Here is a 17,538-nt window from a genome sequence, read left to right on the forward strand (position 1 = left end):
AGCCCCAAAAGGCTCCCTGGGGCCCTGTTGGCCTCCTGCCTCTCTCCAGGATGACACTGCCTTTCTCTCCTGCTTCTGCTGGGTGTGTCCAGCAGCTTCTGGAATCAGGAGCCTGAGTTTCCCTCGTGAGCTCATGGACAGTTGAGATGCCAAGAAAGCTCGCTCACAGCTGGAGCCCACTTCCAGGTGGCCAGCAAGAACAGAGATGGTGCCAAAGAAACGAAGGCTATGCGCTCACTGGAAGGAGCCCACTACTCAACAGACACGTATAGCTGCAAATGACACTCACCGTCGGTGTCGAGGGGACGGGCCACAGACTAGCATCAACCACTGCCATGTTCATGCTGGGACAACCCAGAACTGACCACAGCCCAGGGTGTGTGCACTCCTGCCCTGTCCTGTGAAGCCCCATGCCCTGCTGCCCACTTCCTGGTCACAAAGGGATCACCACCCAATATGTGCTTCCTGGAGAAGAGGCCCAGCCCCCAGGGATCCACGGGGCTGTTCCTGAGGCACCTCATCAAAAGGCCTGTGCAGAACCAGGATGGTGCTGTGGGGCTGGCAGGGACGGAGGGTAAACTGAGAAAGGCATGGCTCCTGGGGAAGAGGCAGGGCTGGAGAGGTGGGCTTCTCACCTGGCTGCTACCCCCCGGGCCGCCAGGGGCTGGCCGGAGGTGGCACACCTGAGTAGCTTCTTCTGGTCCACCTTGTCCAAGATGTTCTTCCGGAGCACACGGGCCAGGCTCAGCTCCCCGTTGCACACCAGGCGGAAGACCAGTTCCATCAGCAGCTTCAGGATCTCTTCTGTCAACTCCACCAGGCTGAAGGACCAAAGAGCACAAGGTGAGGAGCAGGAACGCAAGGCCCAGGCAGAGTCTGTCTTTGCCTTGAGACACACAAAGGGCACAGGCTGTGACTGGCACAGAGCTGGGCTGGGAAACTTCTCATGGGAAGAGAGCAGGAGACAAGAGACTGGGATGGCTGCCTGTGTTCTTGGAGGTGTTGGGATGGTCACAAGCACCTGCCACACACTCAACAGCCATCTATTGGCGCTGGACAAGCGCCAGCGACTCTGCTGGGGCCTGGGCTGCAGGGACAAGTCCCACACAAATCCCACCCTGGGGAGCTGCTGCTCCCATTGGGCAATGAGACACCAAGACTTCCCGGCCTCTCAGACTACATGCTCCCCAACTTGCCCTGCTGAGCACTGTCCACATGTGGCCATTTCCCAGCCACGCAGCCACTTACCATGGTCATCTCCCCCAGCAGGAGGAAGGCAGTCCACCTGATGGAGATTTGTTAGCGGAACAGATATGGCAAGTGCCATGCCGTCAGATGGCCAGCCATGGAAACGCTGAGGAGCGAGGGAGAGGTGGCCTCTCCCATTCCAGCCTCCACACAGCCTCCACCATGGCTGGCGGCTGAGAGCACGGCCTGCCGGAGACTGGACCTAAGATACCATGGGAGCAGGTGCGTGGGACGGGCTCTCTCCTGAGGGTCCAGGAGGGACCTCATGAGGAAATCCAGGGCCTGGGCACAGGGTGGAGAAACACCTCACCCACCTCACCCTGGTCTATCGGGGACAGGCCATTCTCTCAAAGGACCAAGATAAAGCAGGCAAGAGCCAGCTCTGCGCAGAGCCGGTGGGCAGGAGAAGCAGGTGGAATGGAGCCCTTGCCTCCCCACTGGCCCCCAGGACCCCAACGGTGAAGCACTCACCAGAGCTCATCCACCACCCGTACCAGCACGAAGAAAGTGTTCTTGCTGACGCGCTTCTTGAATGTGTCGGCAAAGGGAGAGAATTTCTCGTATGTGGAGCACGGGTTAAAGAAATAGCCATGTGGCTGGCTGGGGATGGTGGGAGTGGAGGACTGTCTCCTGGTGACCACTCGCTGAGCGCTCACAATGTGCCCATCTCCCTGCAGGTAAAGCACTGGCATCCAGAAACGAAGGCACGGGACTAGCGCAGTGGAACAACTGTAAAGCCAGGATTTGAGCACAGGCGTCTGACCCCAGGGATGCCCCCGGCTGCTGCCCTCTCCTTCCTGCCATGCCATCTCCGCTGCACTGTCCAGACCCGCCTTTCCATCGGGTTCACCCCGAGGTGCCCGTGAGATTACAGATATGTAGAGTGCCTTGCTGAACCTTAGGCAGAGAACGGTGGGCCCAAACCAAACACCCTCAAAACCCCAGGTCCCTGGGCAGGTGCGTAGGCCAGAAGTATCTCCCTCCAGTCTTTCTGTGAGTTTCCATCCTGAAGCTGCCTCCCTGGGCTCTGCAGGGGAGCTCTCACCTCTGTGACACTGGGCCGAGTCTCTCTTCCCAGAGCGGCAGCATGCTCCACATTGGCTCCCTGTCTCCAGGGCAGCCCTTCAAGCACCCGACCAGCTCTGGCTCATGCCCTGAGGTCGGGCTCTGCTTTGTGGTCAGGGTTTCCTGCCTGGCTGTTGTGCTCGCCATCGACTCCCCAGACCTCTCTGACACCCTCCTGCCTGCTCTCTAGCGATCCACGACCTTCCAAGTCATGAGGCTCAGGACAGAGCAACGTACCAGGGACAGTGGCTTGGCCCACTGCACAGGGGCCGCCAGCCAACCAGGCCCAGACCTTGATGCTGCAATATTTCCACGATGGCTGAGCCGGGCAGAGGCTGAGAGCCTGGGCGCAGGCAGCAGGGGGGCAAGCGGCGTGTGGCTGCTCTCCCACCAAGCAGCCACATGGGTCAGGTCCTTCACGTCTCTGGGCCTCGGTTTCCTCAATTACACAATAGGAAGTTATAGACCAGTGGCCCCATGTATAACATGGTAATTTTATACACACCCACACACACGTATTAAAAAATGGTCATAGAGCTAGGTGAAAGCACATGTGTAAAGCACATCTCGCCTGACCAGCAAGTCCTCGACATGTGTGAGTGACAGCCATTCGCTGAGTCAGGCCTGTGAGCAGGTGCTCTGAGTGACAGAACTTGCTGGGGACCTGAGGCTCCGCCAATGGAAGATGTCCACGTTTGTCTTGATAGATCAGGGATTCTAAAGGTCAACATGAGGGGAGAATGGGAGGCCAGGAGGTCTGCAGAAGGCCCTGAGTGGAGCAGTGAAGGCTCAGGGCACACAGGAAGGAGCGGGGGCACGGGAGGACTCAGGACTTCCTACCCCAGGTGGTGGCGGCTGCCCAGCAGATGGCAGCCGTGGGCTATGTGCAAAGAGGTGGCTGAGGAGCAGCTGACCCAGGCTGCCCTCCTGGAGCAGCAGCTGCAGGTCAGCCTCTTAGGGTGGGCAGGTTCGGACTTGAAGAGGCAACAGGTCACACAAGTGGGTCCTTCCAAGCCCCTGGGGTCCTCCTCAGCCACTACTGCAGAGGGTGACATTTACTGAGGGTGGGACCATGGGGTAGATCTGGGGACAGGAGCCCATTCCAGTTGTGGATGTGGCAGTCGCAGGGTCCGCTCCGGGGGAGGTGACTGTGCTGACTCCTGAGCTGTCTATTTGGGTCTTGGTACCCTTCGTGCCCAACACCCTGGGGCTCAGCTCTGAGAAGCTGCCGGAGCCGATCATGGGGGTCTCTGCAGGGGCATCTGGGGCATGTCTAATTCTTTTTTAGAATCATCCAGTGAACACAACTGCTACCAGACACACAATCCCAGACTATGTTCCAGCCTCCTCACATCATTTCACTCAGCCCTTTTAGAGATGAGGAACTTGCCTGAGCTCAAAGCTGGAATGCAGGAGGGTAGAGGTGGGAACCTCGGTCCGTGGGGCTCCTGTGTCCCCACTTCAATCATACTGCCACCCAACATGCTGCTCGGCTTCCCCCATGAGGGCCGAGGGGCAAGAGGGCCCCTCTCTCTCCAAAATGCCCATGGTGCAGGGGCCGTCGGTCAGGAAGGAAAGGATATCTGTACTGCAGCTTCTTGATGAGCTCCTCTGGGGAGATGAAGGTCCTGTAGGTGGTCAGGAATGCCTCGCAGTACAACACCAAATCTAGAGGGAAAAGCAATGCAAGCTGCTTGTCTGGGCGCAGAGTGCTGGGAGTGGGAGCCAGGGTGGATTTGAGTCCTTGCTCTGAGAGAGGCAGGGGAGATGGCACGGGGAGTGGGATGGGCGAGGGAGCCGAGGGCCTGGGAATCCACTCTGGTGCCTCCGCCTGCATGTCCCAGAGAAGTCACACGTCCTCTCTGTCGATCTCTCAAAGGAAACGGCAGATCAGAGAGGGGAAACAGGAATGGGTTTTATCTCATGGGCACTTTCTACCGATGATGGTGCTGCCCGGAGAACCGTGCTGTGGGAGCTGAGGCCAACTCTGGTCCCAGCGGAAAAGGGCACTTAGGCTGATGAGTGATGCCTGCCCTAGGCATCAAAACCCGGCAGCATGCCTGTTCCAGGTAGGAGCCAGCCGTGGATTAGACTCTGAGAGGCTCTGCCTGTCCTAAGGCTTGATGCTTCAGAGGGTCTTAGCCATCATGGGCACAAAGAAAATCATCTGTTCAAACTCGTCAGCAGGATCCTGAAACAAAATCCTAGGCATTACTTTTATTTTTAAATTATTATTATTATTATTATTATTATTTTTGAGACAGGGTCTCTCACTCTATCACTCAGGCTGGAGTGCAGTGGTGCGATCTTGGTTCACTGCAACCTCTGCCTCCTGGGTTCAAGTGATTCTCCTGCCTCAAGCCTCCCGAGTAGCTGGGACCACAGGCACGCACCACCACACCTGGCTGATTTTTGTTTTTAGTAGAGACAAGGTTTCACCATGTTGGCCAGGCTAGTCTCAAACTCTTGGCCTCAAGTGATTCACCCAGCTTGGCCTCCCAAAGTGCTGGGATTATAGGCGTGAGCCACCGCGCCTGGTCAGTACTTTTAGATGGTAGGGTCCAATCACAAAAATCTGGGGAAATTCCATGTTTTGGGTCCTAAGGGATAGGCTGAAGAGGCACAGCCTGGGCCGGGTACCGAGGAGGGGCATGGTGCCAGCCACTGGGCAGGTGTGGGCTGGAAGCTCCAGCCTACCCCTCACCTCTCCATGACTGCCTCCTCTCAGAGGGGGCTGGTACCAGTCAGGGACTCCCAGACTTTCCGGAATTACAACAGCCCTATTTATTTGCTGTGGTGACACCTTCTCAACTGTGCTGTCTCTGATATTACAGAAAAAAGTGGAATTTTAAAATGTAGGACACTGCCTGAGCCAACAGGCAGCCAGACTCACTCCCTGCAGCCACCCCCCATGCCTGCTGAGGTGTGAGGCCCAAGGAGGCTCCGCAGCTGTGCTCCTCACTGTGAGGCTGGGTGCAAACACGCACTGCTTAAATCTTGTGCTCTGGGCACAGACCACCTGCTCCCACCTTATCACTCATTCCCGAGCTGCTGGGTAGAGGAACCTTGAGGAACCTACGTCTCCAGCTGAGTTATGCTGGCTTGGCTCCTGCCCCCACCCTTGCCCCATCCCCTCCTGCATCAAACAAGAGAGGAAAACCCACGCCTGCTCTTGCACTGGGGGCTGCGTGGGGTGGGGTCAGCAGGTGAGGGAGGCTCTGGGCTGGGAATCACAGCAGGGCCTATCTGCACCATGCTCAGGCTCATTCCTGGGCCCCCACACCCACCCAGTTCACTGTCAAGCTTGGATTTTTGTTCAAAGAGTGTTTGGGGAAGGAAGCAGAGAAGGCACCAGCATAGACCCATACCTGCTTCTGGAAGGATGGGCCCAAGTCAACTGGCCTTTGCAGGCGCATCATTGCCAGTAGCCATGACAACTTCGTGGGACTCGGTGGTGAGCACTGGGCCACGCCCTGAACATATGCCACATCCTTCAATGCGCAGAGCAATCCCACAAGGACAGAGAGTCCTGGTACCCCGCCGAGAGAGGAGGAGCCCAGGCACGAGGCCACACCACCCACAAGCAATGTGGCCGGGTCTGTGCCCATGTCTGCCCAATTCCAGAGCCCTCCCCCATCTGCCGTGCCCTGGATTATGGCAGATGGGACAGCGCCTGGCTTCTGGGACGGGCAGTGCTGTGCCACCCCTCTAGTGATCACAGGACTCTCGGTGCGGCCCTGAGCACTCTGTGCGCCCTGGCTCACCTGGTCCTTGTGACAGCCCTAAAAGGCCTGAAATTGTCCCTCATTTTCCTCCTGAGGAATTGGAAGCTCCAGGGCTACGTGACAGGCCTGGCACACAGTTGCCAAGGGACAGACAGGATCTGAGCTGAGGCCTGAGGCCGAGGCTGACCTGACCTTCTCCCATGCAGGTCCTGACACCTGAGAGCTGGGCCGCGCAACCACAAAGCACCCCCACGTGGCCTCTCCCTGCCAAGCCCTGCTCGGCAGGCTGGGCTCCACCGGCCTCAGCCACGGGGCTCCCGGCTGCTTGTGCTACTGGTGCAGTCTCTGGCTTGCAGGATGCACCTGCCCAAGGACCTTGCTTTGTTACCTGCCGCAAGGTGCTTCACCCTCCCAGTGGAGCTGTGGCTTCTGCCTCAGTCATACTTCCTAGGTACAACTTTGGTTCTGGGGAGCCTCCAACCCTTCTGCTAATAAAATCAGGCAAAGCTCCCACCAGCACAGAGCCTCCTCTCAGCAGGTCCAGCCAGCAAAAGCCAGAAGCCTCTTGGCTGTCCTGTCTCGGGGACCCCTCCAGCCTTGCCACAGCTGGCTGTACCCGACAGGACAGTGGAGTTCACCCTTTGGAGCCGAGGTCTGAAGCCAGCTCCCATTTCAGCCCCTCGCTGTGGACAAAAAGGAAATGAAAGTCGCTCCTATGCCCGGCTGAGGATGGAGCTCCCCTGTGTCAGGCAGGGAGGGGGATTCACTACAGAGAAGCCAAGCAAGGGCTGCACTCGGCACTCAGGATGCTGCTGATCACGCCCCCAGCACCGCTGACATGCGGGGCAGGTTTCACACTCCCTCACATAATCCACACAACAACAGGCACTGTTCACCCCTGCAACAAGTGGAGTCGGCTCAGGCCGAGAAGCCCAGGGACTGCCCAGGGGCCCTCCGAGCCTGTCATGGCACAGCTGGGGCTAGAATGCAGCATCGCCAGGTCTGGGCCCTGCCCTGGTCAGAACAAAGGGTGAGGGAACAGTGAAGGGGAGGGCAGAACAGTGGCTGCGGTGAGTTTGTGGGAGCCATCTTTTCTTTTTCTCTAATTTTCTGCAATGTAAATATTTTTTAGTACTACTTCCATAATTCGGAAATTCTCCGAGTCATTGTGGGTCACATGTTTTGGGAAACGTGCTGAGGAAACACAGGCACAGAGTCCTTTACAGAAATGAAACGGGTTGGGCTAGGATTTCAAGGTGGGGTGTTTTCATTCCCTCCACAATTTACTTCACCATTGCTCTGACATCACCTTTTAAATCATTTTTTTAAATGTAAAAAGAGAAGCAGTGTGTGGAGAGACTGGCCGGTCGGGTGGTGCTGGCCCCTTGAGGGCAGGCAGTGAAGGGTGCTGCGGCCGTGCCCCATCAGGTCACTGGCACCTCCTTTCCAGAACATGACGGGGAATGACAGCTCTTTCGCTAGCAGAGTCCACCCAACAGGACGTTTTAGGGATTAGGGGGTGGTCCCTGCTTTTCCAGCCCTCTCAATCAGCACACTGAATGCATGGTGGGGTGGGGCAGCTGTGTGCTGTGAAACTGAGGCCACTGCTACAGAACTGAAGGTTCCTGGACAGGACAAACTTTCAAGAATTTCCTTGTGGAGTATGTGAGTGAAGTCCGGTCTAATGGTCTGGAACAATAGAGTGACTCAGCAGTCAGGAAAGGAATCAAAAGGTACCTGCATGTTATCTTAAGTTGAGTACTACTGGGTGACATGCCATCACTCAAGGCGCTGTCTGTGGCGCGCTTACTATGCGCTGAGCCCCTCAAGGACTCTGGAGCCCCTGGGGTCACTACCTTGTACCAGTAGAGGACAGATGCCACGCACGCCTGGAGTTGAACATGATCCACTTGTCCCCCAAGGTGGGCTCTCCCTGCTCCGACTCAGGCGCACCGGGACTGCTGATCAGACCTGCTCAGGGCTGGCTGCCAGGAGGGGACAGGATAGTGGTGGGAGGCCGAGTGGCACCCGGGGCAGGACCAGCCCCAATCTAGTGAGCTCGCTGACACAAAGGCCGCTGCGGTGAGGGCACCCTACCTTTCCGGTCAGTCTCAGTGGCATGGACCAATAAGATGTCCCCAGATCCTCCGCGGACGTCCGGCCCGTCATCGCCCTGCAATGAACGCAGCCAAGGAAGGTATGAGGCAGAGCGCGCCCTTCAGAGAATCAGTCAGGAAGAAACAGGCAGGACTGAGATGACAAAGACAACGCACTGCAGGGACTCCAAGTCCCCTCTCCTTCTGTGCTCCTCGGCCCAGGAGCAGTGTGGCTGCGCTGCAATGCCAGGGGCACCCTCCAGACTCACCTTGTGATTGCTGACAGGCACAAACTGGACTGTGTCTGGGAGCTGGATGGCCTGGGAGCTGCCCTGGCACCAAGGCACCAGGAAATGTCACTGTTGTGAGCACACAACTTGGGCCAGGGGACACAGCACCTTCCATCCTTCCCTGCTCACCAAACCAGAAGTCAGAGGTGAGGTAGGGCCCCCTGGGGGCAAGACAGTCCCCAGCCTTGCCCAAGACGCCTGTGGAGGCAGCAGGGCTATTTCTAAGCATCTTCATGTTCCCCAAAACTGCAGCAAGCTGCCCTAAATCTAAATTCGTCTCCCCAGGTAGAAGTAGAAGTTACTTGCATTGGCACAGGTTCTTCCATGGGGCCCTTCCTTAGAGGACAGCAAAGCATTACAGACAGAGATATTCAATGACTTCTGACGCTGCACACCTGCCATCAACCCACCTACCTGTTAAGAAGCAAGTCTTGCTTCCACGTGGGCAAACAGAGGCCACCCAGCGTATAGCCAAAAAGAGCTGTGACTAGGGCCAGGAACGGAGGTCCAGGACAAACCCCCAGGCCTGTTTCTGCCCCTGGCCCTCTATGCTCCTTGCTCTGTAATGCTGGACAGACGGAACCAGCCCTCTCAGCTGTGGTACACACTCCGGGACTCGCCCACCTTTTTGTTTTTAGGCTTTGGTATTTTACCTCCTGACTCCAGAGACCTGAGATTGTCTTGGGTTTACCTCTAGGAGTAGGAACTATGCCTCTGGCCTGATTTTAAGGAAGAAATATATGGCAAGGATCTCTCTGCAGAGGAGCCCAGCTGTGTGAGCACCCCCACCAGCCCTGCCTGCGTGTGACAGCCCAAGGCGCAGACACATTCCTGGGCTGCTCCCTGCCATGGCCAGAGCCAGCACATCCTTGCCTAGGAGTGTGCAAAGGGCAGTATCTACCCTTTTGTCCATGTGTCATCAAATCGAAGCCCCAAAACAGTTGCCTCCTGGTGCGGGCCAAGGCTGCTTTATGAAGCTGTTCCTTTGCACTTCTAGCACTGCACGGCAGGAGGGAGAGGCAGGGCACTCTCTGTCCTGTTTCCTCTCTACTGTCACAGGTTTGGGCCCTGTTTTCACCAACGAGGTTCCACAGGAAAGGCACAGGACCAGGGAATCCACAGTGTCCAGGCCTGAATTTTCTTTTCTTTTTTTTTTTAGAGATGGGTCTTGCTATTTTGCCCAGGCTGGTCTTGAACTCCTGGACTCAAGCCATCCCTCTGCCTCTGTCTCCCAGGCTGAAGCTACAGTGGGGCTATTTTTTCAACAACAGAAAAAGTTTCCCGTTAGTGAGGGCCGACCACACGCAGGCTCTGTCTGCAGAGCATTTACATGGGTTCCATCTCCACACCCTCAGGAGTTCTGGCATCTTTAGCTAGACAGACTGCAGAACTGGACCTGTGTAAGATCACTTTCTATAAGCACCAGAAGAAGAGGGCACACTTCCCCTGGAGTCTACCCCTCCAGAGCCCACAGCCCAGAGGCTCAGCAGGGGCACTGAAAGACTTGGTCTCTAAGCCTCCTAGGGTTGTTCCGCTTATGACAAGATCACATTCTCCTCTGCCCCACCTGCTCTCCTCTGTGGGGCCAGGCTGCAAAGCCCCAGCTCGGGAAGCCCTTACCTCCTGCTTGAGCGTCAGCCTGGACATAATTTCGTTGTGGTCGATGAGGGACAGCTCGTCCACTTCCTCCTCCGACTGAGCCGACTCCAGAGCATCTGGTGACTTTGGGGCCCTGCTGGGAGAAGTGGTTTGTGTTGCAAGTGTCAAACCGGCTCAGCTCCCGATGCCTGGAGGCCAAGGCAGTGCCGGTGTGCACGGCTCGAAACCGCTCCCGGAACATGCCTGCCCCGATGGCAGCTACGTCACTATGGACTGGATCCTTGGCTCTGCTACTGACTGGCTGTGTGGCCACAGGACAGTCGCTGCTGCCTCCAGATGTCCCATCTGTACACGGAAGTGATTCCGCTGGGAAAATAAAAAGGTTCCATTAAGCTGTTTGAGTGATGGTCTCAGGCACTCTCTGCCAAGGCCCACCGCACAGTCAGCATTTAGGGAGAGGAGGAGCAAAGGGGCAAGCAGAATGGGAGAGAAAGCCGCATTGCTCTTGAGGCTGCTCCCCAAGTCTTCTCCAAGGACCAACTTGCCACAGGACCCTTTGCTTGGCACTAAGAAAGAGCTGTGAACCAAGCAGACACAGCCTCTTGTCCCTGAGGGTTCAGTCGAGCAGGAGACAGAATTTATTTATTTATTTATTTATTTTTGAGATGGAGTCTCGCTCTGTCGCCCAGGCTGGAGTGCAGTCACAATCTTGGCTCATTACAACCTCCACTTCCTGGGTTCAAGGGATTCTCCTGCCTCAGCCTCCTACAGTAGCTGGGATTACAGGCACATGCCACTATGTCCTGCTAATTTTTGTATTTTTAGTAGAGACAGGGTTTCACCATGTTGGTCAGGCTGGTCTCGAACTCCTGACCTCGTGATCTGCCCACTTTGGCCTCCCAAAGTGCTGGGATTATAGGTGTGAGCCATCATGCCCAGCCATTTATTTGTTTTTTTTTGAGACAGGGTCTCCCTCTGTAGCCCAGGCTGGAGTGCAGTGGTGCGATCTTGGCTCACTGCAGCCCTGACCTCCTGGGCTCAAGCCATCCTCCCACCTTAGTCTCCCAAGTAGCGAGGACTACAGGCACAAGCCACCATGCCTGGATATTGTTCATTGTAGGGATGAGGCCTCACTATGTTGCTCAGGCTGGTCTTGATCTCCTGACTCATGTGATTCTCCTGCTTTGGCCTCTCAAAGTGTTAAGATTATAGGCATGAGCCACCGTGCCCAGTTTTTTTTTTTTTTTTTTTTTTTGAGACAGAATTTTAAAACAAGTGGTCATGGTAGCACAGAGAAAGGGGAAGCCCAGAAGGGTACCATGAGCACAACCGGGGGGTCTGGCCTCGTCTAAAGGTCGGGAGGCTTCTGGAATGGGATGGGTGAGCCGAGGCTTGCAGCACTGAGCCTAAGTTGCCGGCTGAAGGATGGGAGAGAACATTTCCCACGAAGGGGAAGGTGGGACAGCCGGGGGTGTCCAAGATGAGTCTCCCAGCTTAGGGTGTTCTCGGGAGAGTGGAAGCTGGGCCTGCAGATATGCCTGGCTTTCCCCTGGCATTTTCCTCCACGTTCCTCTGTTTGATTCTGGCCCATCTTGTGGTCATAGGTCACATTTTAACCCCAGGTATCTGAGATGTAAAAATATGTGACTTTAGGCCGGACGTGGTGGCTCACGCCTGTAATTCCAGCACTTTGGGAGGCCAAGGCGGGTGATTCACTTGAAGTCAGGAGTTCGAGACCAGCCTGGACAACATGGTGAAACCCCGTCTCTACTAAAAATACAAAAACTAGCTGGGTATGGTGGTGCTCGCCTGTAACCCAGCTACTTGGAGGCTGAGGCAGGAGAATCACTTGAATCCAGGAGGTGGAGGTTGCAGTGAGCCGAGATCACACCACTGCACTCCAGCCTAGGTGACGGAGTGAGACTCTGTCTCAAGGAAAAAAAAAAAAATGTGCCTTCAGTAAAAGAATATGGATGGGTCAGTGTGGGCCCTGCCCAGTCTTGAGAAGATCCCTGCTCCACGTCTTGTCAATTTCAGCCTGTGGTTTGGCCTTGATAGAGGGACAACATCCCATAATTATTTCTGAGCAGTCAAAGTGTTCATCCTTCTCTTTCACGAGAACCATCTGGAACTCTGAAGACAATACTTTGGGGTCCAGTGAAGCTGGTGGCACACCCAGGAGCTGCATTTGCTTGGCCCACACACTCTGCCCCAGGTATTAACCTAGAAACTACACCATTCCTGGCTTCACACCTGGGGAAACCTCAGTCTGGGCAGACAAGTCAGAGAGACAAGTCAGAGAGCACAAGAGTGGCCAGGAGGCGGGCTGGGCAGGTGGCCCTCTTCAACGGGTCCCTATGCAATGCTTTCTATTTTTTTTTCTTTCTTTTGCTGTTTTTATTAACTGCCTCTTCAACCATTCATGCTGAGCCCTGATAATGACAAGTAGGCACTCCCTTGCTCTAAGGTCACCAAAGACCCCAGAGGTGGCTAAAGCTTGACCTAAGGAGGGACGAAAAGCTTGAACACGTGGAACATTTCACAGAGAAGGGGAAGTCAATGTGAAGTTGCAGGTGGGAGTGCCCATTTGCAGATCCTACACATCATATTTCACAGGTGCATACTGGGGAAATTTACTACATATTTCTACACTTGGTCAGGTTTGGTTTGTGCTAATATTGAAAAATGTGGCCGGGCATGGTGGCTCACGCCTGTAATCCCAGCACTTTGGGAGGCTGGGGCAGGCGGATCATGAGGTCAGGAGATCGAGACCATCCTGGCTAACATGGTGAAACCCCGTCTCTACTAAAAATACAAAATAAATAAATAAATAAATAAGCCGGGCATGGTGGCACATGCCTGTAGTCCCAGCTACTCGGGAGGCTGATGCAGGAGAATTGCTTGAGCCCAGGAGGCGGAAGTTGAAGTGAGCTGAGATCACGCCACTGCACTCTAGCCTGGGTGACAGAGCGAGACTCCGTCTCAAAAAAAAAAAAAAAAAAAAAAAAAAAAAAAAAAAAAAGTTATAAGACATTAAAGAGCTGTAACGACTAAATGCAATGAACAGCTCCTGATCTTGGCTGCAAAAAATTAAGATATACAAGACATTTTTGTTAGCAACACCACATGCACACATATGTCTAGAAATGCCCCTGATAACAAGTTTGTAGGTGGAGGGGGTGTCTTTTACACTCCCTATCAACTTGAAAGAGGCCAAGACCAAGGAAGGTTGGCCTGGGATTTGAAAAAGAAAAGACAAGGCTATCGTGGGTAATTTGTAAGGCAGATAATATAGGTGCAAACAATCAAGAAGTAATGGCAAACTACATGTGAAGGCCTTTGCAGGGTGGGGTTATTAGTGATTTTTCTTGCTTTCTTGCAGTTTTCTATGCTTTTCAACAGTTTCCTTCCTGAGCTTGTATTATTTGAGAATCAGAAAAAAGGGAAGAGGGCCAGGTACAGTGGCTCATGCCTGTAAGCCCAGCACTTTGGGAGGCTGATGTGGGAGGATCGCTTGAAGCCAGGAGTTGATGACCATCCTAGGCAACATAGCGAGACCTCATCTCTACAAAAAACTAAAACAATCAGCTGGGCGTGGTCCTGCATGCCTGTAGTCCCACCTATCTGGGAGGCTGAGGTGGGAGGATCGCTTGAGCCCGGGGGGTTCAAGGTTATAGTGAGCTGCGATTGTGCCACTGCACTCCAGTCTGGGTGACAGATCAATACCCTGTCTCTAAAAAACAAAAAAAGGAAATAAGGAAAGGAGGAAGAGTTTCAACTTGAAATACTCTCAGGCCTAGGGGCCAGCTGGGAGGGGCCGCTCAGGCAGGCCTCATGAGTGGGCACACTGCTCTCGGGGGACCCAGCTCCTCTGGGTCCACTTCCTACCTCTCACTGCCGTCTCTGCTGTCCTTCCCAGGGACGCCGCTGACCGCTGAGGGATCTCTGGGATGTCCGTCTTTCCCAGCCGGTGGTTCCTGGAAAGAGGAGTGGGTGCTGAGTTCTGGACAGGGGCCCTCTGCGGGGCTGCTCTGTCTTCCCAGCATTCCTGCCTGCAAGTGGCTGTGGAGTGCAAGTTCCTATGGAGCAATCTGAGATGTGAAGAAATTAACGATGAATGCTGTCAATCACAGGAAACACAAGCCCTCGAGACTAGCATGTGGCCTTTGGAGAAAGTGAAAGGTGCCACTATTTGTAACATCTGTAAGCTGCCAACCTAGGGAAAGCCACCTCAACCACCTCCTCAAAGAAGACTGTCATAGCCACTCTCCCCGAGCACAGCCAGGCACTGGGCTCTAGGCTCTGCCCGCTTCTCCTCATTTGACTTTGTCAGTGAGCTAACACCATCGTCCCCACTCCATGCACAGAAACAGAGGCCAGAAGTCAAGGACCCTGCTCAAGACCACATAGCTCATAAACAGCAGAGCTTGGATTTGAACCCAGGGCTATCTACCTGCAAAGCCTGTGCCCTTAACCACTAGGCCCTGCTGTCGTGAACCAAACTCTGCTGATTTAAAAGTCCTCAGGGCTGCAGTGCTCAACCGGGTTCAGTCCCCAAAGGGCCAGCTCTCAGGCCCTGGGGTGCCAGTCCCCTCTTCCTCCGGCAGACTCACTTCCTCCTGGGTCCCTGGGCTGGCCCTACTCAGTGACAACATGGCCCCCCAACATCCCCGGTCTGCTGCCAAGCCTCAAGGAGAACTGGGGCAGGACAAATACAGAAAGAGTGCTTCAAGGCAAGGAGCCAGTGAGCCCTGGAAGCATCACGGTGGAGGGAAAGAGCCGTGCGAAGCTGGCCTCTCCCTGCACATGGACTTCACCATGGGGAGGCTGAGCTGGGGGGTGCCAGATGCACATGTCAGCAGAGGAGACAGCCCCCCACGGACAGGGTCAAATCCCACTGGAGTGAACACTCTTCAATGTTCTACAACCTGCTAATGTGTGAAACAGGGCTGGCTCTGGGTGGGCCTCTGAACCCCTGTGGGGACCCTGCTGAGAGAACCACCTGAACGGGTGTGACCAAGCTCTTCATGGGTAGGGCCCCCGCCCTGGGGTGGATCACTGGGAGTCTTCCAGCCCTCATGGGCTTCCCTTCAAGGAACTTGTCCCACCTGGGCTCGTGGGGAGAGCAATTTCTGAAGCTTTTGAACTTGCTCATGTTTGGCTGAAGCAAAATGTGGAAAGTGGATTGCTCAATAGAACTGCTGTACCGCGACGGTCGGGAGCTGGGGCAGCAGCATCACGAGGGTGCTGACGTTGGGTACCTTGTGGCTCCCTCAGGATGGGGTGTGCATAGTCATGGCAGGGGCTACAGGCCAGACTCACCCGCTTCCTCGGAAGCAGTTAGCGTTGGAGCAATGGGACATGCTGGGGAGGGAGATGAGGTCTGAAAGGCCCTGTGGGGAGAAGAGTCCCTCCCTCTGCATGAGGGACAGAAGATGAAGCCAACACCAGAAGATGAGGGAGGAAGGAACCCCATAGAGAGCACCGGATACAGAGCAGGGGCCCGTGCCATGCTGCTCCCAGAGATTTCTGGAAGACCCATCTGGCCAGGCTCTGAGGAGTGCCACCACACTGAAGCAGGAGCAAAGGGCAGACCTCCACCTGGAAGCCACGTCCTCTCCCAAGGTCTGAGCTGGCTCCCAGCAGCCTGCAGGAGCCCAGTCTGCTGGTGACTACGAGGGGGCTCAGCCCAACAGAAGCAGGTGTGGGGGAAGCGGCCTCGGGAGGGCAGGGCCCAAGCCCCGCCAGGCTAGGCCACATGCAGGAGGCCGCCCGAGGTTACTTACTCCTCGAGAGGGAGCCAGCTCCTCGCTGCTCTGGCCAGAGGAATACAGATTGACATATTCACCCTCACCAGCTTCCTCACTGGCGTTTTCACTCTGGGGGAGACAGGACGAGAGGAAAGACACATGGGCCAGGCCCTCCAGCCAGCCCTCACAGCTGGCCAGGGGACACCACGGCCTGCACTCTGGTTTCCCCAGGTGCAGAGAGCAAAGCTGCTTTTGCCACCTCTTGCCACTGTGCTAGAGGAGACCCAAGTCTCCTGCTGCTGCTTCTCCAATGGTGTGTCCGGGGCTAAATCATCCTGGAGAGACGGCCCCACTGTAGTGGAGATGGCAGGGGTCCCCAGTGTGGCGGGAAATGATTATGGAGGGAGAGAAGCAACACATCAAGACAATCCCACATATTGGGGAGTGGGGTCCGCTGCCTGCACTTCCTCTGCCCCATGTACTTGTCTGCTTCAATCTGCAAGGCAGCATTTCTCTGAGTTGGACGAAGCGCTACAGGTAGTTTAACAGGCTAGAAACCAGGCTTCTGTCATCGGCACCACATGCAACCGAACAGATACTTGTCCCGAATCTGTCATCTCCACACTTGCAAACGGGTTTTTACCTTTCCCTAAAAACAGACAACTAAATGGAAAGCTAGTAGCATTTTGTATCTTAGGCGTCTGATAACTTCCTCTCTAAATGGCCACTAATCCATTTGTGGAAAATCAGATTCCTAGTTTGATAGAACTTTGTATAGAAGAGTCAGTTCTGTTCTGGAAACAGATGGGCTCCCATTGCACCTTGTGACCCTCGGTAGCTGTCAGCTCAGCCATGCTGCCAGCAGGTGCGCGCTGGCAGCCCCCAACTGCTAGTAAAGGGGAGGCAGTGTCTTTTAGGAACAGTGAAACCACTTTTTAAAAAACGTGCAGACCCATGTGCAGGGGTGTGTGTGTGTGTGTGTGTGCGCGCTGAGTTCTCACCGAGTCAGTGAAAGAGGTTTCGGAAGGAAGGCAGACAGCATTCCCATGAAAGCTGCTCTCCTGAGAAGCCGAGAGAGGCCCGTCCACGGTGCTGGGAGGTGGACCGGCCATGGTTGGCACGGCTAAGTCAGAGCTCTGAGACTGGTGGGCAGGTGGGAAATGTGGAGAGGAAGAGGAGGTAGGCGGAAGGAAAGGCGGAACGGAAGCTTGGTGGTGAGGCACGAAATCCTGGGAGTAGGACCTAAACACAGACTTATACTACAGAATCCAGGTGGAGAACAAACAAAAACGAGAATACAGGAAGAAAACAGAAAAGAGAAAAAGTAATTAGATCGGCAGTAGCTGAGCAGTGACAGGCCGTTCACAGTAACTCTAACAGGGGCCACCAATCATGCCAAGCAACCCCCAGTCCTCAGGCCACTGTGATACCCACACCCAGCACCTCCTTCCTTGAGAAGGGCCCTGAGACTGGAGAGTGAACAGCGCTGTCCTCAGGGCTGTCTAAAGAGCATGACACAGAGAACGGCTCGAGTGGCCACATGCTTGGCTGGGACAGAAAATAAATCCTTCGTGGCCCGTTGCTGTCTTGCCTGCTCAGGAACCTCATGACCAAACTCAGTGTCACTGTAATTACTCATTTTGAATTTCTGGATGAATCTCTCAGGTTTTATTCCTTAGGAGTCAAACACTGCAACTTTTAAACATTGAAATCCACCTTGAATGCTTTTGGAAAGGAGCGGCACAAACCTTAAGCGTGGCTGGCA

The 17,538-nt window shown here is 55.0% G+C and overlaps 1 protein-coding gene across 7 annotated transcripts in view; it reads right to left on the reverse strand.

Annotated features, from left to right (window-relative positions):
- The window catches only part of RAPGEF1 (Rap guanine nucleotide exchange factor 1), a 164,452-nt gene that overhangs the window by 12,552 nt on the left and 134,362 nt on the right, over window positions 1–17,538 (reverse strand). For 4 of the 7 annotated variants that reach the window (XR_004031460.1, XM_030818073.1, XM_030818070.1 and 1 more), the window contains 8 exons: window positions 16,775–17,032; window positions 15,810–15,902; window positions 13,912–14,000; window positions 10,045–10,156; window positions 8,136–8,211; window positions 3,897–3,981; window positions 1,720–1,812; window positions 636–821 (listed from right to left, as the gene is read on the reverse strand). Coding sequence is in view for 6 of the 7 variants with exons in the window: in XM_030818073.1 (XP_030673933.1) it covers window positions 636–821; window positions 1,720–1,812; window positions 3,897–3,981; window positions 8,136–8,211; window positions 10,045–10,156; window positions 13,912–14,000; window positions 15,810–15,902; window positions 16,775–17,032 (992 nt within the window). In the remaining variant the exon portion in view is untranslated. The remainder of the gene's footprint in view (window positions 1–635; window positions 822–1,719; window positions 1,813–3,896; window positions 3,982–8,135; window positions 8,212–10,044; window positions 10,157–13,911; window positions 14,001–15,809; window positions 15,903–16,774; window positions 17,033–17,538) is intronic. The other 3 variants (XM_030818072.1, XM_030818071.1, XM_030818074.1) reach the window with 2 other exon arrangements.

This window comes from Nomascus leucogenys, chromosome 8 (genome assembly GCF_006542625.1).
Source record: "Nomascus leucogenys isolate Asia chromosome 8, Asia_NLE_v1, whole genome shotgun sequence".
In the NCBI taxonomy this organism is placed as follows: Eukaryota; Metazoa; Chordata; class Mammalia; order Primates; family Hylobatidae; genus Nomascus; species Nomascus leucogenys.